Source organism: Schistocerca gregaria, chromosome 11, assembly GCF_023897955.1.
Source record: "Schistocerca gregaria isolate iqSchGreg1 chromosome 11, iqSchGreg1.2, whole genome shotgun sequence".
Classification (NCBI taxonomy): domain Eukaryota; kingdom Metazoa; phylum Arthropoda; class Insecta; order Orthoptera; family Acrididae; genus Schistocerca; species Schistocerca gregaria.
Genome location: NC_064930.1, coordinates 144,234,922 through 144,262,765, shown reverse-complemented (window position 1 = coordinate 144,262,765; position 27,844 = coordinate 144,234,922). Strand labels below are relative to the sequence as shown.

At 42.0% G+C, this 27,844-nt stretch overlaps 1 protein-coding gene across 1 annotated transcript in view; it reads right to left on the bottom strand.

Moving 5' to 3' along the window:
- Positions 1 to 27,844, bottom strand: part of LOC126295068 (forkhead box protein L2-like) — a 63,021-nt gene that overhangs the window by 16,146 nt on the left and 19,031 nt on the right. Inside the window, exon 4 of the mRNA XM_049987314.1 lies at positions 21,905 to 22,071. Within this exon, the coding sequence (XP_049843271.1) occupies positions 21,905 to 22,071 (167 nt within the window). The remainder of the gene's footprint in view (positions 1 to 21,904; positions 22,072 to 27,844) is intronic.

The window sequence follows — 27,844 nt, the reverse complement described above, 5'->3', positions numbered from 1 at the left end:
ACCCGAGATCCTTAAGGAACTCTGTTTGGGAAAATAGTGGCCCAGAACCTAAAAGTCCCGACAGAAGACTGGAGAGTGATTAACTGGAAGTTCGCTCCAGAAGGACGAACCCCGGTGGTGGAGGTCGGTGAAAAGTCCCCGAAGGTGATGCGGGAGCAGGATCTGAAACTGTTTTTAGGGTCACCGTCAGGGTTCTCAAAGACGGCAGCAAGACGGAGCCTGGAGATGCTGCAGATTAATTTGCAGCACAGTGAAGAAACCTCTGCTGCCCCGAGCTGCTGCGTAGGGAGACAGGAAGTGGACGTGGCCCCGAAATGAGAACCCTATTTATACAGAGGAGGTGTATCGGGCCTCGGAGGCACCGGAGGTAAGCTGATCTGTGCTAGGAATCTAAGAAACTCTAGAACGTGCACCTATGTAAGAAATGACTTCTGCTCTAGGGACTTAGTGACCATTAAAATGCAGAAATATGAGGAAGGTGTCACGAAAGAAATTATTTTGGGCTCAGCGTACCTTCCTTACGGAGACAGCTCTTCCCCTCCCTCGGAGGTGAGGAGACTGGTAGAGGCTCGCCGTCGGCAAGGTGACCGACAGCCGGTGGGATGCGACGCTTGTGCCTGCGACCTAGTGTGGGGCAGCGAGGACACCGACATCAGAGGGGGGCACCTTCTTGAATTTCTTTTAGCTAACACCTTGGAGGTCCTGAATAGGGGGAATGAATGTACATTCAGGACTAGCAGAAGGGAAGAAGTAATTGACATAACCTTTGGTTCCATGACGATAGGTAGCTATGTCAAACAATGGTACGTCGCATCGGACCACATCTACGTCAAATTCGAGGTCGAAATGGGAATGAGACAGACCGTGACCTATAGGAGTCACAGGAAAACAGACTGGGAGACATAGAGGAGGGATCTCGACTTAGGCTTATCGGAAATTAAAACGTCGATAAGGAATCCGGTAGAATTTGAGGAAGTAGCAGAGGCTGTTACCTCTGCCATAGTGACCTCATATACGGACAAATGCACAATCACCAGGAAGTGCACAAATAGGAGTGTTCCTGGGTGGAGTAACAAACTGGAAATGCAAAGAAAACAGGTACAGAGACTGTTTAATATTGTGAGACGTAAAGGACAGTGGACTAAATATCGTGAGGCCCTTGTCAATTACTATCTTGCAATAAGACAAGCAAAGGAGGCATCCCGGAAGGCATTCTGTGGGGAAATGGAGGGCACAGCTGCACAAGCCAGACCTCACAAGGTTCTCGCTAGAGAACCAACCAATCCGGGAGGCACACTGAGAAAGGAGGATGGGGAATATACAAAGACAGCACATGAGACGACGGAATTGCTCCTCGAAACTCACTTTCCTCAATATGCTCTGCTGGATGACACAGACCAGTATGTGACCCCAGACAGACAACAGTTCGCAGGCACTCGAAAAGAGGACTGGGAATCGGCCAAGAAGTGTGTGAACTTCAACAAAATCCAGTGGGCGGTGGGAACATTCCAACCGTTCCAGTCACCTAGCCCAGGTGGAATTTTTCCAGCTCTCCTGCAACAGGCAGGAGTAAAGCTCATAAGAGTCCTATGCAGGCTATTCAGGGTTAGCGTAGCAGTAGGAATCATTCCCAATGCTTGGAGGGCAGTGAAGGTTGTCTTCATTCCAAAGCCAGGGAGAATTGATCATACCAAGGGCAAGGATATGAGACCAATCAGTCTGTCCTCCTCCATTCTCAAAACATTGGAAAAACTGGTTAACGTATATGTTGGGGAGAGGAGGCTAAGTAGGATCCCTCTACACCTGAACCAACACACATACCAACCAGGTAAATCGTGTGAGACAGCTCTCCACCGACTCGTCGGGACGGTTGGAAAAGCACTTCACTTACAACAAGTAATAGCCCTTTGCATCTTCCTGGATATCGAGGGGTGCCTTCAGTAACACGACCTTCGATTCCATGGTAAGAGCAGCCGAGGCGCACAACCTGGGGACCTCTATATGTGGGTGGACCAGGGCCGTGCTTAGTGGAAGGAAGCTAGAAGCTACCACGACGAATGAAAAGATGGTAATTAAGACCACTAGAGGCTGCCCGCAAGGAGGAGTTTTGTCTCCTCTGTTGTGGACTCTAGTGGTGAACTCATTGAGGAACTAAGTTCTAGACAATGCTTCTGCCAAGGATACGAAGATGACCTTGTCATAGTAATACTTGGCAAATTCACTGACAGTCAGGAATATGGCACAAGGAGGATTGTACATTGTGCAAAAATGGTGCATTAAACAGGATCTGAGAGTTAATCCTAAGAAGACTGTTTTGGTGCCATTTATGAAGAGAGATATTCAACATGCAAGTTGGGATTTACAGCTCTTCAATGAAACTCTACATGTGAAGGGGACAGTGAAATATAAAGGGGTAACCTTGGACGAGAAAAAATGGTTCAAATGGCTCTGAGCACTATGGGACTTGACCACAGCTGTTATCAGTTCCCCTAGAACTTAGAACTACTTGAACCTAACCAACCTAAGGACATCAAACAGATCCGTGCCCGAGGCAGAATTCGAACCTGCGACCGTAGCAGTCCCGCAGTTCTGGACTCAGCGCCTGAACCGCTAGACCACCGCAGCCGGCTTGGACGAGAAGCTAATTTGGACCCCTCACATTAAGAGCATCTGCTCCAAGGCAAAAAGTACTTTAGTGAGTACTAGGAGGGCTTTTGGCAAAAACTGGGGCCTAAGCGCCAGGGATATGCACTGGATATACGCCACAATGGTTGGACCTAGGATGTCCTACGGGGGCGTAGTGTGGTGGAAGAAGGTACAACAGCGGGTTGCTGATAAGGAGCTTGCTAAGGTGCAGAGATTGGCCTGCTTAGCCATAACGGGCAGAATTAGCAGCACACCAACCGCTGGAGTGGAAGCCACGCCAGATATGCCTCCACTTCACCTTTGGGTCAAGATGGAGGCAGCAGCTGGGGCACAAAGACTTAAAACTGGCAAAAACTGTGTCTCATTCGAATATCCAGAATCACACACTAACATAGTGAGTGAGGTAAATGTAGGAATGGCTTTGACAAGCCTTACAACATAATAATTGGAAGTGGGGAGTAGTGGGAAAAAACAGTTCGACACCATATGGGATACATTGTTTAGTTTACTGATGGGTCAAAAACAGACCGAGGCGTCGGGGCAGGGGTGTACGGGGTTTCAGCCGAGACTCGAGGGCATCATCTCTCTAGGGAAACTGGCCTCTGTATTCCAAGCTGAAATTACTGTAATCAGGGCATGTGTGGAGGAGGATATGCATAGGTGTTACAACTACCATAGCAACTACATCTATTCAGGCAGCCCTGAAATCACTGGCAGCTCCTGCAACGAGATCTAAGATTGTTGCAGAATGCCACAGGAATCTGGTGGAGCTAGGGGGAAGCAATAGGGTGTACCTAGTGTGGGTCTCTGGCCACTCTGGGATCTGTGGCAAAGAACAAGCCGATACATTGGCTAGGATGGGGGCAACAACTCCATTTATTGGACTGGAAGCCATCCTGACAATCACCAAGGTTATGATCAAATTAGAACTACAACACTGGCTTAGGAAACAGCACGTAGGATATTGCACCGAGATCCATAAACAAAAACATGGTAAGGCAATGATGCCCGAGCCATGTTTTAAAAGAAGCTCTGTAATCCTGGGATTGAACAGGAAAGAGATCAAACTCATGACTGGACTGATGACCAGCCATGGAAAAAAAAAAAAAAAAAAAAAAAAAAAAAAAAAAAAAAAAAAAAAAAAAAAAAAAACTACACACAATGGGTATAACAGAAGAGGATCCTAAATGTAGGATGTGTGATGAGGGTGAAGAAACTGCATCACACCTAATCTTTGAATGCATGACATTGAAGAGCAAAAGATAACGTTACATGTTTTGTTTTGTTTGAAGCTGAAGGTGCGATATGATTTAATAAGTTTTGTAGGATCTGGAACTCAGCACTTTGCTTAGTCTCTCTCAATGACTGCTAACCAGCATTGGTTCACCCACCTCTCGAACTCAAGAGTTAAACATACATTTACTAACAGTGAGGTGAAACGGGGAGGGGCGACAGGGGGGGGGGGGGGCGCAGGGAAAGAGATTTGGGTATCATTCAATTACCTTACACACTTAGCGATAGTGAAGCATTGTCTGGCTCGCCTCTTCTCTGCAGTGGCAGATACATATTGGTGACCCCTCCCCATTGCCACCAGCGAGCTCCTCCCGCCCCCCTCCCCTGCCTCCAGTCAGTTAGCCTGTACACTATTCGTTCATTTCTTTTGTCAGTTGACTCGACTGAGTCCAAGTTATCTCTACTTCCCTATGTAGCACGTGCATCCGCAACATAGTATTTTATACGTTTCTGCCTAGCACACAGATAACTAACACATACCTAGGAAAAAAGTCGCAGCCCTTCCAGTGATCTCCATACATTATTGTGTCTGGCATTTGTTCGAGAAAAGTCGCGAATATTCTACTGTTTTCTTGTAGAGAGAACCTCCTATGTGTAGCATTATAAATATGGACTATTTGAGGCGGTCTGTTCCAAAACTTGCCTTATCCATGATAAGAAATTTTACAGGAGAGACAAAAAACTAAAAACTTCTTAATTCCGACAGAAACTGAACTCTTTTCCTGGTATGAATGCATAATTTTAATACATAAAGTCATGATTAATTGGTTATGTTGCTTTATATCCAAAATTAGACAAGTTTTGTTGCAGCACACTCAAGTCCGGAGTACATCACTCAAGTCCGTAGTTCATGTACTCAGGATTATACACTACTGGCCATTAAAATTGCTACACCAAGAAGAAAAGCAGATGATAAGTGGGTATTTGCTGGACGGATATATTATACTACAACTGACATGTGATTACATTTTCACGCAATTTGGGTGCACAGATACTGAGAAATCAGTACGAAGAACAACCACCTCTGGGCATAATAACGGACTCGATATGCCTGGCTCAGCTCGACAATGGAGGAAGATCGAATTAATGGCTTAGCGCTAACACTCACCCTGAAGTTGAATGTTCTATTGACGATGTAATTAACCAATTTTTCAGGAACAGCCGGCACAGAGAATCTGTCATTTAAGGAGGAGAATCACAATTGTAACTTTTTTATATCATAAGATGGCATTGTCTTGTATGTGTGTATAAATAGTTAACAGTCCCAGGCCAATTTATTACATGCACTAGAGTTTTTAAGCAAATTTTGATTTACATCTAATGAAATTTTATTTTTTTTACTACATAAATTCCCCCACCCCCTCCCCCGTGAACCACGCAACTTGCCATTGGTGGTGAGGGCTGTGTCCCTCAGTGCTACAGTACACATAGCTGTACTGTAGGTGCAACCACAATGGAGGGGTATCTGTTGAGAGGCCAGACAAACGCGTGGTTCCTGAAGAGGGGCAGCAGCCTTTTCAGTAGTTGCAGGGGCAACAGTCTGGATGTTTGCCTGATCTGGCCTTGTAACATTAACCGAAACGGCCTTGCTGTGCTGGTACTGTGAACGGATGAAAGTATGAAGCTTTCCTGTACGGTTAAATGATCATGACACCCTCTTGGGTAAAATATTCCAGAGGTAAAATGGTTCTGCATTCAGATCTCCAGGCGGGGACTACTCAGGAGGACATCGTTATCAGCAGAAGCAAAATTGACGTTCTACGGATCGGAGGGTGGAATGTCAGATCCGTTAATTGGGCAGGTAAAGGGATATAGATATATTAAAGTTAGATATAGTGAGAATTAGCTAAGTTTGGTGGCAGGAGGAACAAGACTTCTGGTCAGATGAATACAGGGTTATAAATACAAAATCAAATAGGGGTAATGAAGGAATTGGTTTAATAATGAATAAAAAATAGGAGCATGGGTCAGGTTTTACAAACAGCATAGTGAACGCATTATTGTAGCCCAGATAGACACGAGGTCCACACCTACCACAGTAGCAAAGTTTATATGCCAACTAGCTCCGCAGATGATGAAGAGATTGAAGAAATGTATGATGAGATAAAAGAAATTATTCATATAGTGAAGGGAGACGAAAATTTAATGGTCACGAGGGACTGGAATTCTATAGTAGGAAAAGGAAGAGAAGGAACAGTAGTAGGTGAATATTGAATGGGGATAAGGAATGAAAGAGAAAACCGCCTGGTAGAATTTTGCACAGAGCGTAACTTGATCACCGCTAACACAGTTTAAGAATCATGAAAGAAGGTTGTATATGTGGAAGAGGCCTGGAGACACTAGAAGGCTTCTGATAGATTATATAATGTTAACAACGAGATTTAGGAACCAGGTTTTAAATTGTATGACATTTCCAGGGGCAGATGTGGACTCTGGCCACAATCTATTGGTTATGAACTGTAAATTAAAACTGAAGAAACTGTGAAAAGGTGGAAATTTAAGGAGATGAGACCTCGATAATCTGCAAAAACCAGAGTTTGTACAGAGTTTCAGAGGGGCATTAAGGGACGATTGACAGGAACGGGGAAAAAATAACAGAAAAAGAAGAAGAATGGATAGCTTTGAGAGATGAAATAGTGAAGGCAGCAGAGGATCAAGTAAGTAAAATGCCGAGGGCTAGTAGAAATCCTTGGGTAACAGAAAAGATATTGAATTTAATTGATGAAAGGAGAAAATATAAAAATTCAGTAAATGAAGCAGGCAAAAATGAATACAAACATGGCAAAAATAAGATCAACAGGGAGTGCGAAACTGCTAAGCAGGGATGGCTAGAGGACAAATATAAGGATGTAGAGGCTTATCTCACTAGGGGTAAGATAGATACAGCCTACAGGAAAATTAAAGAGACCTTTGGAGAAAATAGAACCACTCGTATGAATATCAAGGGCTCAGATGCAAAACTAGTACTATGTAACGAAGGGAAAGCAGTATATAGAGGGTCCTTTACAAGGGCGATGTACCCGTCACAGTTCTCAGAAAACATTGATGGCCACTGACCTCCAGCAGAGTGTGTCCTTGCTGCCATCTGGCGGCGATGTGGAAGAATAGATTAGAGGTTATCTTAAATGCCGCCAGATGATCACATATATTATCTTACTTTACTTGTGTGCATACTTGTCAAACAAGCTCACAGTAATGACAGATTGTTATACAATTTAAAAAATCTACAATTATGTACAAATTACAACCTGTGGCAGGTTAAAAGAGATGATTTTGTTTAAGAATTTAAAAAAGATACGGCTGTTCTCACAATTTATACTACCAATAACGTTTTAAGTAGAACTTTCCCATCTGATATGTTACAATACAGCATCACCGGTCTATTGCGGTGTAACTGTGTTGGTGAGGCAGTAAATTTATCCACAGGACAGTGACTGCGTCACTGCAATTCACTTTGCAGGTGTGGCAAGGAACTTAACCTGCATACCAAGCTCTGCATTTACCGAACAGTATGGATCTGCTGCATGGGCCAGGATTAGTGTCACCAGGATGCAGACGTTGCAGCACCTGCAGAACGAGGTGCTCGGGTGGAGCCTGCACGCCCCGCCACCCACGAGAATTTTCACTCTCCACGAGGAAGCGGGTATCGTCCCCCTAAAGACGACCATACGCAACAATGCGCGGCAACTCGTATGAGAAAGTGGATGCCTTGCGGGACTCTGTCCATGGGTTAGTCCACGTTGGGACCACACTTCCACGCCGCTGGCATCGACATCCAGTTCCCCTAACCATCCTACAGGAATCGGATTCCGACCATGGCTAACGATAGGCCTGGCACGCCCACCACGGACGCATTCTTTGGCGGGACTAGCCCCCATTGTACGTCCAATACTTTCCAACCATACCTACCCACGTTAGGCTAAATTTTTCTGCCTGACTCATGTAGTACTGTCACCATCAGAGGGTGGTACAGGACTACAAGTCCCACCGCCACACCTCCAAAGTGAATTGCAGTGACGCAGTCACTGCCCTGTGGATAAATTTACTGCCTCACCAACACAGTTAAACCGCAATAGACCGGTGATGCTGTATTGTAACATATATTTTAAAAAAAGGAACTAATAGCTTAATCTTTAAAATTGAATCTGGCGGGCAAGAGAGTGCGTGGATGTGGAGCCACGCACTTTCTCGCAACTGCCCATCACACAATATGTTGGAATAAGGATTTTTGGGAGAGCTCTACATCGGGAAGCAGACATGCTCGAGAATTTTGATAGATGCAGTGACTTGGTATGTACCACCAACCACCCAAAGATTTCCCGGATGTGAGTGAGTTGGCTCGCAATTGTTTATGCTAGGGAATAGGGATTTAGTACTACGTAGTATGTACCATTACTTGTTACGCTTTTTCTGGAGCTACATATTTCTTGTATCCTATAATCCTGACAAAACATTAATACTTTTCAGTCCCGAATGATGTTTAAAAAAAAATCACCAGTTAGGCATCGGAGCCACCACAAGAAAATGGGCAGAGGAAGGAATATGAGAAGAAGCATGCTTTCCTTCTATAGATGGCATCAGAGGTACTCCACAGCTTTGCTAAAGCATATGTAGCTGGAAGAACATGTAAGTACAAATCAGTCACACAGTGCATACATCTCATAAAATTAATGCAGTTTAACTATGAAGCTTTGGGCGAAACAAACCCTTTGCTTGTAGTTAATAAATCTCATCTGATAATCCTCGTATGCATGTGATGGCCTGTAGAGACTAAAAAATGAGCATCAGTACAATTCGGCCACATGAAATTGTATGTACTGTATTTAATTTTATTTAAATATGATAACAAGCCCGTGGCTAAACACGATAATCGTTTCAATTTTAGTGCGACATCACGGGTGCTTGACTGCTGTTGGAATGGGTCTAGTGATGCATGGGACCGTTCGGATTTGACCAATGACGTCATAGGTTCCTCATAGATATTAATGTCTTCACTCTTAGCCATAGATAATGAAACAGTTGCGTGCTGCGGATAAGCGCTATCATTGTACCGTGCATTAAAATGATTTTAAGAGAGATTGCTACATATTGCCTAATATATTTTTTGTGTGCATTTATTTAAATAATTGGTCGTTTGCAATTGACTCTGTACTTAATTTCATTCTTAGTGATATTGAAGTAATTTGGAATATTAGTATTTTATTTTAGGGCAATGTTTAGTTTTTCATTTTCATTTTCATTTTTAGGCACGGATTTATCTAGTTCGATGAATCTGGATGATTTGAAAGAAGCTATGGGCGTAGACATGTTGTCCACGATTCGATTTCTACAAATGTGTGGTGTCGTCGTCGAATATGTTCTATGTAAGTGCGGCAAGCATATGCGCCTCACGTGTATCTCCTCACCGTACTCACGACTTATTTGTATGGCACTACAGCAAAGATCGGTTGCAGCGATGCATTAGACGAGTGATGTGGTTGGAGAAATCTAAGCTCGCCTTGAGAGACGACATAAAAATCACGCACTGTTGGCGTTTGAGATATCCTGTGAGGCTGTGTGTCCATGAATGTCCTGTGAGCCAGCATACAATGGTAGATTGGTACTATTTTTGTAGGGAAGTTTGTGGGGAATGCATAAAATATAGAGGACCACTGGGTGGGGGGTAGGTGTTATAGTCGATATTGATGAGCCGCATTTTGGCAAAAGGAAATACAACAGGGCGAACCTCTGGCGGGATTGTGCATTTGGGGGGGCTGTAGTTTCAGATCAATATAGTGACGATGTAGCGTTTAAAGTAGTTCCCAATCGAAGGAAGTAAGTTTTGGTCACACTAATTGAAGATCATATTGCAGAGGTTTCCACAGTAATTTCAGATGGTTTTTCTTCATACAGGGATTTAGGGGAAAGGGGTTATCAGCATCCCATTGTTAATCACAATATTGAGTTCAGATCTTTATCCACAGTAGCTTGTACAAATAGCATTGAAGGTTATTGGTCAGCTGTGAAATCCCTTGTAAGGAGGGGGAAACATCGGATTTCGACACTACAAAGTCAATTAGACGAATACTCGTGGAGGGACAGTGTTCCCCATACATATTACCCATTGCAAAGTTTCGTTAAACGCGTAGGGCAAATGTATCGTCCCAAATATGTTAGCTGATTTCATATTGGGATCTTTCTAGGCGAGCTCTGGTTCTTTTAAGAAGTAGTTCCCGTGCGTCAAGTTCAGTTGTCCATTTTTTTGTTTTACAGCATTTGAATATTTTGCCATATTTCATTACACCATTACATATTTTTTCATTTACTGCAGTACGTAATAAAAAATTTGCAGCCGCTGTTCTTCTTTCCTTTCGTAGCACTAGTATCAGTACGATTTTATCAAGTCTGTTCTAGAACTACTAAAGGCGAAAAGACCGACATAGTTCAACTGAACAAGAGGATACTAATGCTAAGGAAAACGAAGAAATTTACGTACGCATAACTTGTATCCCGTACTGCAGTTAGGCTATACAGTTCGAAGTACAACCCATATGTATGTGACGTGAGGTATTCTATGCAACCGCTATTTCCATCCATTTTTCCCCTTTATTTTCCACAGAAATAATACGATACAAATACGCGATATCCTTTATTCCTAAGAACACACTATTAGTGGTAGCGGAGGCAAAAGAAACACGTAAAATTTGTATCCCGTGCTTCAGTTGGTGAAAACGAAGAAATCAATGTATGCTAAACTTCTATCCCATATCGTAGTTAACCATACAGTTCGAATGAGGTTCGAGACATGACCCATAGATATGTGACGTGAGATATTCTATGCTACCAATATTTCCATCCATTTTTTCTCCTTCATTTTCCACAGAAATAATGCGATACAAACACGCGATATCCTTAACGTGAAAATACTACTTGCCTTAATATACGTCAACTGTATTTTTCATCTCTCGTATTCCTGACGTCATTGGTCAAAGCCGACAGGTTGTATCCCCTGCTTCACTAGACTCATGATGTAAGTAAAATCAATCTTTTTCTTAACTACATCATTGCAGCTCTAACGAATAATATTATGCTTCTATTGAAAATGTCCTTTAGTTTACAATGCATTCGTCTTTTGTTGCCTATGTTTGCAACTATTCAACAGTGAACATTCGATATAATCGTAGAAAACAGTGATGAGAATCTTCGAATGTGACCGAACTGGTAATTTCCAAGAATGATAGCCTCTCAAAGTCATGGGATCCAAATGATACATGTCGAACGTGCAATACTAAATCAATTACGTGACTCTGGTGGCGGGGGTTATGAGTATGTTTACGATGGTCACTACAGCAACGACAAAAAAAGTGTGTTAACAAAATATTTGTAATTACAAAAGAGACGAGTTTCCTTACCCGTTGTCGTCATGTGGAAGTCCATGTGATGTGTACGCTACGGGAACAATTCCCTTTCCGCCATTAATTTGCGGAGATGTGTAACTTAGAGCGACGAAGAGAACAACTGAAAACAGTTGAAAATGGTGATTACAAATAGATGATCATAACGCCCGCCACCAGAGTCGCGTGATCGATTTAGGATCGCACGTTCGATATGTATCGTCTGGATCCCACGACTTCGAGAAGCATTCGTTCTTGGAAATTAGCACCCAGTTAAAATTGTTTTCGGTGTTGGATCATCAGGATGTTTCCATTGGAATGGCTAGATCTTGCTTTTGACATCATACTTCTATTCGCATATCTCGTCACCCATATAATATTCCTTAAGATTTGCCGATCATTGTCGACTTCATTGAGCGATGTGTACGCGACATTGTTTGTGTTCAAAATTCAACAATTTTGGAGCGAACTTTGTTTTTCACGCTAAAAAAAAAAAAAAAAAAATAATTGCTTGGTCCGAGCTGAAGGATATGCCGACATCAACAGCAACCTCTCTAGTGATGCTTCGGCAATTTTCCATAATATTTATTATTCTCCCACACTGTCATCAGTAATTAGTGTGCCCAGCAGTATTCTCGAACCTCTTTGAAATGTTTATACCACTCCTATGAACTCTTTTATTACTGATAACAGATTCGCCTGTCACAGTCAGCATTTTGAATGTGGTGCCGAATTTTATTCAATTTTCCAAGCAATATTGTTTGATCCATCTTCTTCAAAAGACACTATTCACCAAACACTCGAAAACACCTGTAACCTTCTTGATTGTCAACAATAAACTATATATTCAAAACTACTGAAAATGTCATGAACATATGTACCAACAAGATAAATATTTTTTTGGTAATTGGATGCATAAAGTTCGCGAAATTAAAAACTTCCCGGACTTTTTGATCACATCATAAATTTAAATATTGTATTTGTATGTCTAATGGTGCAATTTATATTCATTTTATTATGAAGACAAATCCTACATCTGGATGAATGTGCAAATAAACAAGCAAATATGGTAGTCTGCTCCACCATAATCACTATTTTCTGTTATCTTTAAATGAATGAGGCAAATCTTTATCTGAGGAGGGAGCAGTGGTGATTGCGGTTGGGGCAGCGCTCATCCACTCGCAGGGCTGTGACATCAGGTCACAGGCATTGTAATCCCTTCTGTTTATGTGAGAGACATACTTGTCCTCTTAAATTGGACTGGGACTAATCTCTCCACATTCCAAAATAAGGGTGCAAGAATGTGCATGTGGAGGGCAGTGTATTAAAGGGGTACAGCTGCTGATGGAAGGGTCCTGTTTCCTCTGGAGTGCTCATCTCTTTTTTCCAAACCTAGGACTATCTTATTTACCATTGAGGGAGCTTATTGTTGGGTATTTTTCATAATAAATATGTAAACAATGAGTATGAAACTGGCAGGTTCTCATTTTCAAAACAAGAAAAGCAAGCAACCGTATCCAAAATTGAAATCTATGCACCATCTGATGATGCCAGCTGCTGCTTTAATTCTGCTAGAATTGCTACAGGATCACAACAAGCTCATCTCTTGGAGCAGCACCAATCTATAAATATGTATATACAAATAAATGAAACACATTTCAGGTAGCAAAAGAAATTGTCCATTCTTCTAATTCTGTGCAATGAAGTCCTCCGAGGACACACTATCACCCATTTGGTTCTACTGCAATGTCAGCTGCAGAAGATTGTAGTAGGCAACAGAAGTTAATATTACACTGACAAATGGAAAACACCATAGCTGTCCTTATTTCATTTACCACATACCATCATGTTGTTAACACAATTTTTGAAAGAATTGTATTTGCTAAGAATCTCATAAAATAATGATTTTATAGCAAAACCACCAAATGCAGACTTAATAATATATTTAAATTTTAAAAACTAGATATGTATAGATGCAACCACATGTAAAGAAATATTTGATTTTCAGAGATTCATATCTTAATTTGTTTGTGCCAATATACACTGAGGTGACGAAAGCCATGGGACTGTGATATGCACATATACAGATGGTGGCAGTGCGGTGGGGCGGGTTTTCAATGTTCGATAGCACTGAGTGAAGCAAGTCCAAAAATAATGTCCACCTACCTCAGTACAGCATTCGTTCACCACCCTTTGCTCTGCATTCGTGAGTACTATGTAGACAATGTTAAAAGCAGCATTGTAGAAAACCACTGTCCGTACTTACGATTGCAAAGTCGGCGTAACTCAGGTAACAAAATAAACCTGCAAATCTCTATTATTAATGGGCAAAAATGGATGCTTCTTTCCTTCATTGAAAATGTCCGCTATCGATACTAATGTTTTTTATTGTCTTTTAGTTATGGTGTCAACAAGCCCACATTTACGTCGATAGCACATCGACTACTACTCGTGCAGCTTGTATCACACCCTAGACAGCCAGAAAAGCACAAAGTCTAACCCGAAATTTTACGCAATTAATACAGCCTATACTCTATTACGAAATGAGTTTAACACTCGGTCCTTTTCAGTGGATTTCTCAAAAGAAGATAACACGTCACACAGAATTCTTTACCAAGGCTGACAGTTTCATATGCAGTTTTCTCTACAACAAACACTCTAATATCTTCCAACTGCACAGAAGTGTCCATATCTGCATTTGCTTGAACAGCGATATAAACTGAATGTGATATAACAGTCATTTCTTCATCTCAAAAATAATTTTTTGGGGCACGTCTAACATGACCTCCTTCATGATCATATTCGCACTCAAACTGCTTTACTCCAATCGACATTCGCAGATGCATCTACATCATTTCATGCTGCAAGTATTAACATAAAGTTTCACCGAAACAAACCCAACGAAAACTAAGAGAAAACTATGCTTGAAATATACTTTAGAACTGATCATCCACTTACTACCTTTCTGGCTGCCTTATTACAAAAGCAAACACTCATAGACATACATCATCTGTCAGTTAGGGGGATTCGTAGTTTTTTCATGACATACGGGTGGTGTAACAGTTGCTAGTTACGAAAAGTGTAATGCGATATAGAATTGAAATTTGCAATCACATTCACTCTCATTTACTCTCACCTTGACGCAAAATATAAATATAAACTTTTAAACTGTTATCTCTATTACGAATGAAAAATTATCAAACATTTAGAATTGAAAATCTTTTTAAAATAAATCAGCACACTAAGAGTGCTATTACTGTCTCCAAATAACATAAGAAAAACAAGCTGTTATTATTATTATCTGAATTTATGCTTTTAAGTGTCGGTTAAGTACTTTTTTTAATAGAGTGACACAAAGCTCGCCTGAATAACAAAATGTCATGCACCAAATTTGGAATAAAACAGTTAATATTTAATGTAGTTATTTAGTTTTTCAGGTGATTTTAGTACGTGCCACAGTGAGCATTCTCACAGCCCGCTTTAGCGACAGGTGGGGCTACGGCGCATACGGCAACCAATGTGCCGGCCTTCACCGAACGCTGCTATACTGCAGGCTCCCAAAACAGCTTGCCATAACGTAACAAACTTACTGCAAAAATCTGCAGTCGCGTAATAGCTGCGACGCTACATCAGTATTGTGCACAGTAGGTACAAAAAGACGGTGCATTGGTCAAGCTGTCATTTCTACTCATATGATTCATTTGAAAAGACACGAGTAGACCATAAAACAGGAATGAACAGACTCCGAATGGGGAATGGCAGAGCAAGACATTCGGGACATTCCAGTTTTGAAATCTTTAGCGAATTCAATATTCCGTGCGGCAAAGTTTGGCACTGACTGGATACGGCACCAGACGACTGACGCGAATGCGCCTGCTAACTGCACAACAATGCCTACAGAGCCTCTGCCGGGCTCGTGACCGTATGGGTCACACCCCGGATCATCAGAAAACCTGGCGCGGTCAGACGAGTCCCGATTTCAGACAGTAAGAGCTCGTGGTGGGGACTGTGGTGCAGACCCCATGAAGCCACAGACCCAAGCTGGTAACAAGGCACTGTGCAACCTGGGGTGGTGTGGGCTGTGTTTACATGGAATGGACAGGGTCCACTGGTCCAGCTGAATTGGTCAGTGACTGGAAACGGTTATATTTGGTTATTTAGAGACCATTTGCAGCCGTCCGTGAACTTCACTCCTGTTGTCATACAAAGACACACCCCGGACCGCAACTCCAGTTATAGGTCCAGTGTGTGTAGCATGCAGACAGGTCGGTTGCAAGCCCTCACTGGCTTCGTCCTAACCAAAACGTGGCCACCACTGGCACTGAGGCATAACCAACTTTAGTGGAAAGCACAATACACCTCCACCGTGCCCTCCAGCGAGCTCTCGCTCGAAACCACTGAAGGTGCAAACGGCAGCGGTTTGGGGTCACTGGAATGCACGCCGTAAGGCGCCTGGCTCGCAGCTGTCCTCGAAGTAAGCGATTTGTAACGCTTCACCAAAACACTGTGGTGTCAACTGCTGCTCAAATTGTTACTGCAGATGCAGTACGATGCACCAGAGCTAGTGCCGAACACTACGGTCGTACCGTGTAGCCGTCCCGAGCCCCATATTCTCGAGGCTGTACATTCTCGTGATCACCACTATTGGCGGTCGTGTGAAGTGGCTACGTTCCTGCCGAGTCTTCCTGCAATATCGAAGAAGGTACATCTGACTGCCCTATTACGTGAACTCGACAGAATCACTGAGGTGCTGACAGTGACACCTTTGTCGGTTCACAGGCATTCTTGACGGACATCGACTCACCGAGTCCGGTCTCGAAGATAACTAACGCTCGAGACTGTTACAGTGAGTATTTAAAGTAAACCTGATTTGCATCCTCATAGTGGCACTGTTATGCAACTTGCTTAGAATGTGAACAGGCATCATCTTACAGATGTAGATACATGTCTACCCACTTTTGTTTACATTGTACAACAACTTCGTGGTGTTTTGATCCTTTTTTCCATCAGTGTATTTCGTGCTGTTTATATCTTTAGACACAGAGTCGCTCAATGACTTAAGTGAATAAAATTCATTTGCCGAATGAACCCTAACTAAAGAAATATATTACCACGCTTAACTCAGCGCAACATGAAATAATACTCGCCGAACAGAAATTCTCTCGTTAGTAATAATGAAACCCATTGTCAGCAGCTGTTCTTAAACTGAATTTCACTAATGTGCTGTAAGAATTTGTCGGGGTTTATGCTCTCGTTATAAGAAACCGAGCATGGTCAAACCGATTAATTAATAGTCTGTTGTTGTTGTTGTTGTTGTTGTTGTTGTTGTTGTGGTCTTCAGTCCTGAGACTGGTTTGATGCAGCTCTCCATGCTACTCTATCTTGTGCAAGCTTCTTCATCTCCCAGTACCTACTGCAGTCTACATCCTTCTGAATCTGCTTAGCGTAGTCATCTCTTGGTCTCCCTCTGCGATTTTTACCCTCCACGCTGCCCTCCAATACTAAATTGGTGATCCCTTGATGCCTCAGAACATGTCCTACCAACCGATCCCTTCTTCTGGTCAAGTTGTGCCACAAACTTCTCTTCTCCCCAATCCTGTTCAATACTTCCTCATTAGTTGTGTGATCTACCCATCTAATCTTCAGCATCCTTCTGTAGCACCACATTTCAAAAGCTTCTATTCTCTTCTTGTCCAAACTATTTATCGTCCATGTTTCACTTCCATACATGGCTACACTCCATACACATACTTTCAGAAAAGACTTCCTGACACTTAAATCTATACTCGATGTTAACAAATTTCTCTTCTTCAGAAACGTTTTCCTTGCCATTGCCAGTCTACATTTTATATCCTCTCTACTTCGACCATCATCAGTTATTTTGCTCCCCAAATAGCAAAACTCCTTTACTGCTTTAAGTGTCTCATTTCCTAATCTGATTCCCTCAGCATCACCCGACATAATTCGACTACATTCTATTATCCTCGTTTTGCATTTGTTGATGTTCATCTTACATCCTCCTTTCAAAACACTATCCATTCCATTCAACTGCTTTTCCAAGTCCTTTGCTGTCTCTGACAAGAAACATAGTGCCACATCAACGATGGCAAAGTTTTAAATATACCACAGAAGGAACCGCAACAAGGAATAAAATTGAATGTACCATATAGTATTATAAGACACAGCCAGTTCTGCAATAGCTGTGCAATCATGCAAGTGTTTCAACAATTTTCTAAGACTAAGGAAGGACCTCTACACATCAGAAGGTAAACTATATAAGAACTGAAGGTTAATGTTTTATTGCTGGTAGCTGTTGGTCACGCTATCTAAATGAAGTCTCTTCATGCTTCAAAGCCCTTTGTAACCTGTATCCAACTCTCGTTTGCTGATGAAACTGACATGACAGGGAAAATCTATTACCATTTCTCATATTAAAAGGGCGCCTAGCAAAATGCTTTCTTAGCTGGAATAGATCGCATCAAACATGTGTTGCATTAGATGTAGAAAATATCAACACTACACGAATATAACATTACACCTGAATTTGTGCAGGTAGAAAGTAATTCTCTGTACATTAACCAAAACAAGTCTCATCTTAAAACAATAATTCCTCAATCGAGAAATGTGCTGCACGAAGAAGGAATCTGATGGATGTAGCTTGAGGGGCTACTGACACCACTGTTGCACTACAAGCCACCAGAAAGCAAAAAAGTAGATAATTTTGTTTAAATATTATTGGAAAAGTGATGGCACTACTTCAACTCGCAACAAACAGCTGATGAGGTCATCCTGTCATCATACCTCCAGAGGATGTGTGATCTGTCCGAGTTCAACCACTTGAAGTAATTCATATGTAGTCGTCATCTTCCTGTGCTACAAAATCCAGTTTGAACAATTAAGTTGAATTAGTGCACCGTTTCGAACCTAAGTTTTTGCATTTAGTTTATTTTGTATTTCCTTTTTGTAATGCAGCAATACAAAATATTTCCCTGGAAGTAAATGAATTTGTCAATAGAATTGTGTACTTATCGTGTTAGTAATGCAAAACTAAAAATATGCAGAAGATTGTGTTATTCTCACAGCATTTGTCAATTGTCACTGTAATTGTACAACATTATCACCATCAATTGAGGAGTGTTTGGAAAGCACAAATAAATTTCACTAACTTATGATATGTCAGATCATTTTCCTATTCTTCATTGCATTAACTCTACATTATTAAAATCCTTGACTGTTTTGTATACGGTAATATAGATGTCAGGAACAATCTGAGAAACATACCTGCTCAACTATAGAGTAGGTACTTAAGATACATATGACATACTCCAATTCACGGGAACAAAAATGTAAATGTTCGACTTCCTTAATTTCATATTACTCGCAGGGAGTTCGTGTCACACTTTGCGAAAATGCTCCCCCCAATATACGTGTAAGCTTTTCAAACGAGGCTGAGAAAACCTGGGCCACGAGATGTCCGAACTTTACTGCTTTTATAAGTGTGACTTCGTGTGATCGAATCCTTATTTCCCTCATGTAATGCACACAGCATTTATAAATATGTATAAAAAAAATTACCCATTAGAAAACTATCACTTAAGTCATTCACATTTTGGGAAATGAAACTGCTGACACATAAATACATACTATATTTCACAGGTAGCATTTACAGCTTAACACGAGTTTTAACAAGAAGGTAATAGTTTTAAAAAATCTTAAAAATATTCAACATCTTTAAAGATTACAATGAATGTAACTTACTAAAGAACATAAACTTTACACAGTTTCTTCAGTATATATTTAAGTATCATTCAACTTGTTTCACTGTATCTGCCCCATGTGTAGCACTGAATACTTATCTACAAATCAGCTGAGCAAACTTAAACTAATTACAAAATTTATATAATACACACAAACACATTTGACCAAACAATATTCAAAGCTGAAGAGCTTTTCCGTGAATTAATATACAGTTATTTACATATTTTATGGAATAAAACAAAAATATTTTATTTACTGAGAGGAGGAGGAGAAATTCCCCGGACTTATTTTCTTTTTCTGGACTTAGTAAATGCTTCAGTGTAACTCACCCCCTGTACAAACACATCCCTCTCCTAGACGATTAGACGAGCTGAAATATTCACGATTAGCATTATTCTATTATCTTCTTATTATTGCACACAAAGCAATGCAAATAAAATTAAAGCTTCATAATAAAAACATGTACTTGATGCATCCAAAACTGATTGACAATACAACTGTTTGTGTTCACACGAATCATTTACTGACAAAACAAATACAGATTATATTACAGGTATTCCCCACCAGTGCCTATACACTTTTGTCTCCGTTCTGGCGGGTTCCTCAATTGCGTAGCAAACAATTCTTCAGACGAATCCCGGCACCACCGGCGGACAATTGCACGAAGTTCGTCTCCGGTGGCGAACTCCTCATTCGGTGCGACCCCTTTCGTCGCACCGAGTAGGGCAAAGTTTCTTGGAACTGGATCTGGCAAATACACAGGATTCGGCACCACAGTACACCTCAGCTTACGCACAGTGATGACGGTCTAGCGACCGGCACGTGGCCACGCAGTGTCGTGTCGGAACCCCTTTTACCGTGTCGGCACTGTCGGAGGCGTCGGTGGAGTCGGTGCGGTAAACTGCAGTGCCACTCACAGTTCAGGGCCGTACTGGGAGGCAGCCGATCCACCTGCAGTCTCCCTTCCCAATACCAGAATACAGTCACCACTCGTTTCTGTGCGAACAGTCCCACACGCGACTTCTCGGGACGAGTGCTCCCGGTATGCTACCACTCCACAGACGGGCTTTTCTTTTCCGGAGTCTCTAAGAAAAACTGTGACCCATCGCCAGTGACCGGACACTCGAAGAACTCCACTGCACTCGTGCCGTGCTGTCACACCAACTGTGCAATGTTGCCAGAGTGGGGCACCCACTGTGCGCACACCTCCTCCGTCTTCAAATCCTCCGGGATGACGGTGGGAACGGGTCTCCGTGAAAGACCTGTCACCTTCTCTACTCTGTCAAACTGACACGATCCGTCCGTGCTCCCCTATCGAGTTCACCAACGAGCCAGACCTCGGTTTTTGCAAAGTTGCCGGACGCCCAGTACTCTTCCATTTTAGGGCACGGTCCCTGTCGTCTCCGAACTCCGATACCCGACGAAACAGGGACCTGCGACTCTGTGCCGTTTCGCCACACGGGGCTACTGACCTCACGGTGCCGTTTCGAGCAGTCACTACCTCCCTCGGGAAAAGTACACTCTCCGGCAACCGCACTCGGCTGCTTCCGTGCCCACCGGCGTACACGCGAGCCGGAAAGAGCGCCGCTGCAGTGCGCCACTAGTGGCGAGCGGCACCACCGTCTGGTGAAAGTGGGCAGTACTACAGTCTGTCTTCGTGCATACGTCAACAGACATTTCGAACTAATACTCTGCAGGAGCCACAGGGGAAGTTTCAATAACTACTGAAAGAACTAAATATATTTATTATTGAAATGACAGGTAGCTTCACACACCCACAGAATATTACAAATATTGTAAAGGTATTCCAACAAGGAACAAATGGAAAAATTAATTGTACACCAAACTACTATCGACTCCTTTTAATATGTAAAGTTACACGTCCAGTGAAGAGTGCACTCTCATGTGCCTCTCCAGATGAAGAGCACTCTTAAATACTTTACTACACACACTGCACGTGAGCGACTTCGACCCGGAATGCACCGACAGGTGGAGTTCGAACTTACCGACTCTGGCGAACAGTTTGCCACAGTCGTCACATTTGCGAGACTTCACCACGGAATGCACTATGACGTGGGATTTGAGAGAAACGAGTGAGGCGAACGATTTGCCACAGATCTCACATCTGTGTGATTCTAGCCCACAGTGCTGTACTGAATGGGATTTGAGTTCCTCGACTGTAGCAAACAACTTATCACAAACGTCACACTTCAGTGACTTCAACCCAGAATGAACTAATAAATGGACCTTAAGATCGTAAACTCTAGCAAACAATTTTCCACAAACTTCACATTTGTGTGGCTTCAGCCCAGAGTCCATGATACCACGTTTCTCGAGATAACACGCAAAAGCAAAGGACTGGCTACATACGTTACATTTGTATCGCTTTGTAGGTGCACGTGATGTAGAAACTGATTTAGATTTCTTTTGACAAAGAGAGCAGTCATCGGATTGACAACGGTGTCTCTGTGATATAGGATCAGTGACGTGTGACTTGTTATCTGTGACTGCACTGAAACCAATGGGTGTGTGATCTTTTGAAGTGAATACATCTTTGCACATATCACTAGAGCTACATACCTTTTTTCTAGTGTCAGAAAACGTGTGTGCACTCACAGTCTCATCACCGTCTTTCGTTCTCAAATGCTTATTCAGGCCGCGACGAGTGAGAAACACTTCTCCACAGTATCTGCACACGTGTGACGGTGGCTCCACACCGTCGACATGGTGGAACACGTGCATTACGAGGCTGTATTTTGACGAAAAACTCTGTAGGCACGAACTGCAGGTGAAGGCGAAAACGTTATTGTCTGCAGTGCTCGTATCGTCTGCACTGCAGATGGAATTGTCCTCTGGTGAGACAATTCCTTGTGTCGGAACACTACAACTGATGAAGGGTGTTGGCTTCTCTTGCTCCACAACCACATCACCAGGTGCCACATCTCGGTGATTACTTTCTTCAAATGAAGCACTGTCATTCCCATCAGAAGTTTTAATAGACCTGAAATGCCAAGACAAACACACAGAGATGGACAAAACAGTTCAGTCAATGGTACATAAATAATTAATTCAGCATGTTATAATAAGATATTTCACTTCAGTGGTTTAGAATGTAAATGGAAAATGTAGACCAGAGAAGTTTGATCTAGATTTGAATTCCGCATCAGGAGAGAAAGATAAACTCAAATTTCTCTGTTTCTGTTAACAGCTTTTAGCAATGCTTGATATGAACTACTTACATTGACTACTGCAACGGATACAAATGTGTGAATTCATCACCAAAGATTCTGACTTTGTAAATAAAATGCAGCATGGGATGGTGAATATTTAGACAGCTCCCTTTACTTAATACATACTTGTTGGCAACACTGAATGTTCAAGAACTAATTAATGAAATCATTCATAAACTACTTGCCTTACAATCCAAAGTGGAAGATCATACTTAGGAATGTCGAATGAGCCCAGTTTCACATTGTTAGGAGAATGAAAATGTCAAAAATTAACAAAGTGTCTATAACTAAATTACTCTTATTTGGACCTTACACAACACATTAATGTAAAAGCACCAAGGCTTGAAACCAACACTAAGTTTAGGAAAAGTCCCTGCTTTTTCATTTATATCACATATTATAAAAACAAACAAATTAATAATATTTCATCTTTACGAAACTCCCTTTCCTACTTTAATACCCACAATACTACATTGCAATTTATAATACAGCATAAGTTACCTACAAGCCAAAAGAGAGGGGCCTCTACATTGAACATTGTTCTTGTCACACTGCTGAAGAAGTTTTACGACCTTGAACAATCGTGGCAGGTGGTGGCCGTTTATTATGGCTGGCACGCAGCAACTGCCAATGCCCGCATTGCAATAGTTCGTTACGGAGGCCTCATTTGAAAGTCACGCTCGCACTGTCGAGCTGCTTGTAGTCACAGGATGATAATGTGTCTGTAGGCCAAAAGTACTTTGAGAACAAGTAGATGAGGTCACCACAGGGAAACCCCTGTCTCCGGCGGTGGTCAACTTGTAGTGGGACTTTGAATTTCACCGCACTACACTCGTTCCCTCAGACATAAATTATACCGTCGTAGCGGTACGAGCGCTCGACGCCAGAGGAAATACTAAAATTGTAACTCTGTTTTTTCTATCCGTTTCTTTTTTGCCTCTCAAGAGCAGAAGCTTAATGCAGACGTAAATAACTTATTAGCTAGTCTTGATCCAATTTTAATGTGTAGACATATTGTGAAAGTTGTTATGAAATTCGGAGGATGGAAGTAGCAAAATAAATTAAATTGCATTCAGTATCAAGATGATTTTAATTTGTATAAATTAGTGATTCCTGGACGATTGCAAGATTTCGGAGCAGCTACTACTTTTCATACAGAAATGAGGTAGGAGATTTTTGAAGACATGGTCGCCACATGAAAGAAGACACGTTAACACGGTAAAGGATTAACTCTTATCCACGCCATTTCTCCCTGTTAATCACATTTTGTTATTCCCTGTTCTCCTCCAAATAATTTTTGTAGTGGAAATTGGTTTGACTTTTGCTCAGACACTCCACAAGGACCACCCAACAATAGCTTTTCAGAATCACGAAGTCCGATAACTTTTCTGTAATACGACGTTCGATTTGCATTTCATTCTTTCCCTTTTTCATGGTCACTGACGATTTTAGAACCCCCTGTTTATTCACCATTTCTTCCCACATTTTCAACTCACCCCCTGTACAAACACTTTTTGTTTTCTTTTCTTCTCTTTTTCTTTTTTATTGACCACTACAAACTATTACAGACAATGATCGAGTGAGGTAGCGTAGTGGTTAGTGCACTGGACTCATATTCAGGAGGACAACAGTTCAAGCCTGTGTCCAGCCATCCAGATTTAGGTTTTCCACGATTTCCCTAAATCCCCCAAGACAAATGATGAGATGGTTCCTTTGAAAGGGCACAGTCAATTTCCTCCTCCGTCCTTCCCAATTCCGACCTCGTGCTCCATCTCTAATGAGCTCATTGTTGATGGGACATTTAACACTAATGCCCTTCTCTGCCTCCTCCTCCTCCTCCTCCTCCTCCTCCTCCTACTACTACACAGAAAATTCTGAAGAGGAAGCAAGACAGACACCTTCTTTAAAATCTTTCTGCTTTTGGTCTGTGCACATAATGTGTGTTTGGTGTGTCCTCGTGGAACTGAAAAGTTACCAGCATTTCCTTAACATTTAAATTTGGTAAATCTGACTTTTCAGTTTAGAACTGAGTTGAAGGTGGAGAAGGACGGCACACGTCACCCTTCCCAAGTCTTTCAGGATTTCAGTAGAAGGGAAAGTAGACAGAACACTGGGGCACAGCTTGTATCTCCTACTCGCAGGATAAAAATTGTCACGACCCTACACAACGTGACTGTACTGTGCACGCCGAGCCACGGGGCATGCGTCACGTCCGACACCTTACGACAGTTTTCTTACATGATGGCTATCCTGAAAGACAAATTTATTACACATTCCAGCAAAACAAATCCAGACGAGTGACTGAAATGAAGAAACAGTGGACCCACTATCTCAGCCGTTTCACCTTACTTTGGTGATACTTCCCGAGTTCTCAAAAGACACGGCATCACGTGCATCTTTTGTCCCTCAGCAAAACTGAGGAATTTATTAGCTGCTGTAAGGATTATCTCGGGCCCAGGAAACGAGGCACGTACGAGCTTGTGGGACGAGATGTACACTAACCGGATGCGACATACAGTGCAAGAGCAATGTGACGAGGTCCACCGTCATACACATCTGCGTCACACCCTAAGTCCGCAATAGAAGAGCACTTTCTCAGTATAGGACACAACACGATGTACGAGCAGACATAGATTGTATCCTCAGTTTTCTCTCACTGGGAGAATTTGATAAAGGAGGTGACAAACTTTCAGCAAGTAACCTAATAAATAGGGACTCAGGATTCCAATTAAGTGCAGCCTGGAGCCTTAGATATACAAGGACATAAGAATTTCCGACTACAGTTACTCGGCAACAACCTAGTCGAAGATTTTGGCTCGACTCTCAGCCACACAGACAGTTAGTACTGGCACCAGTCACCCGGAAGGCCAGAGTTCAGCTCCGGACACCCTACACTCGCCCCTCTGCGAGCAACTCGATCGTGCCTGCACCGATAAGATCTCTGTACGCATTGTACCAGTAGCAGTTGTTGCTCGACAGCTGTAACACCTGGCCACCAGCTGCCAGTGTCGTGCAGCCACCTCCGGGACATATTCCGGGATTTACGAAAGTCGATTCGGCACCAGACCCGAAAGCCGTATATTTATCCATCGTACTGCTCGTCTACTGTAAATGACAACTGTGGTGTTTGTGTGACATCACTTATCTCTTGCTGCGGATGGCCCACAGAAGTAAACCGACAGATACCATCCCGATTTATGTGTTTGTGAAGCCCTATTTGGTGGATTCTGAATTTACAGTTGTGTGTTACGAAAACGTGTGGTTTAATTGAAACAATGAATAAAAGATCCCTGAAAACTGCAGTATAATTTGTTGTACAAAACTGCTACGATATGTGATACTGACAGCTAAAACTTTTGTCAGAACGGAATTAGTTGGAACTACAATATTTTTGTTTGATGTTTAGAGCCAGAAGTCTTTATGCAAGAAATCATTTTTCTCAGCCTCGAGAAAAACTAAAAATCCAATTTCAACATTCAATAACTATCATTACGAATATTATTAACTCGCTGCACTTATATTTATGACACTTTTACGCTGGAACAGGCACAATGCCACATTTTGCTATTTTCAACAATGCCACATTTTGCTATTTTCATAAAAACTGCAGATTTTCTGATATGTCAGTACAGTACCCAATTTTTCAATTACTGTCAATGCAAAACTTTCCTTTCCCTATTTATAACACAGTGACTGGTTTGAATAGCCCTCATGCTATTTACTACATGTGAAAATGTCTTTTTACTGACATTAACACTCCCAACAGTTTTTGAATACACTTTATTATAAAGATCCGTCACAACTAGTAACAACTACATCCTGTCACATTATTATATTATTATATATTAATGTATATACACATCTTCATTCTAGGATTTTCATCCATAAGCAAGAAATAATTTTTTACTGATCAGTAGAAATTTAACAAGGGGTGTAGCTGATGAAGCTCTGACATCTCACATCGATCTGCTTTATATTCGAGATCATCAGCTTCTATCTCAACACATTTGAGTTATCAATTAGGAATATTCTGCCCCACTTTTGCCTTCTTTTGGTGCTAGTCCAGGAGGAAAGAAGGAGGAAGATTAGAATTTAACACTGTGACGACAGCACCACCATTCGAGACGAAGTGCGGGCTCACATTACAAAAGGGCGGGGAAGGCAATCGGCTGTGCTCTTTAAAAAGGAACCGCCCAGGCAACTGTATGGAGCCATGTTGAGAAATCACGGGAAACCTAAACCTGGATGGCTGGACGGGGATCTGAACCGTCATCCTCCTGAACGAGTCCAGTGCAGTGACCACTGCACCACCTCCGCCGGTCGCAAAGAAGGAGATGTGTAGACTTACGTACCTAAGATGATCCCTATATTAATGGACGTCTTCAAAGAAGCTTACGTTTCTTCTGATTTGCATCCATGCACTTTAGAAGGTTTCAGTTAAATTATTCCACGATTCTAATTCTACAGACCATCTTTACAAAAATACTTTAAATATTACAACAACCACAGAATACTGCAATCAGTTCTCTACCTTTGAGGATGACACGTCCAGATAAATTTACCAATATTTGTAACTCAATAATTCTCTCGAGATGCCTTCGGGCACTGGAGATATATCTATGTACAAGTGCTGCTCCCCTCTCGCAACTATAAAATCTTGTGCAGTGCTGCTATTGGACTGTCAGTCCCTCAGTCTAATTTCCCACAGAAATGTGATATCGAGGATCATCATATGTCACTTTCTTCGGTTGTGGTGTCTAACAGCTTTCCACTAGATGTTTCTTTAATAACTTACCCGCTCTGAAAGGAAGTCGAGGAGCCTTCAGTCTATTCAGCCGTGTCACAAGGTACTGGGGATTAACGCAAGTTGACCGTCAAAAAAGTTCCGAGACTAATTTGATTTCAGGTGTATAAGTGATGCGACACAATAACTAAAGTGGCAGCTCAAACTAACGGTCGTAAGCAACGGATGTGAGCATGCAGTGTTAAGTAAAGTAACTGGGGCTGTATTGTGTTCCCACTGTTGTATCGCAGATCAAAATGAAGCGACCTCTCTAACTGGAGTGTTCGAGAAATTCTCCAGAAGCTTTGGTGGAAAACTTTGTCTCACACATCTTTACTTCAGAACAAAAACAACTGTGTGTTGATGCCTGCCAGAACTTGATAAAAATGCAAAATGCTGGGGGGGAGGAGGGGGAGAAGAAAGGGGTCATTATCAGTGACAAGACCCAGTGTTATTGAAGTGCTGAAATTCACATGAAAGGTCAACATTTTAACAATGTAACCAACTTTCAAAACAATGCGTCATTGAAAATAAACAATTTTCAGTTTTTGAAAATGTAATGTAACTGGGGGGAAAAATTACCACTCAACAAGTAGTGGCAGGAAAACACTCACTCACACATATATAGATTAAAGAAATTTGCAATCTTTTGGAGGCACTGACTCCTCCTCCTAGTAGGAGGGTTGAAAGGAAATGAAGACGGACGAAGAAAAAGGACTGGTGAGTTTCAGGAAATAGCGAGAGTTTGGGAAAGTCCCCCA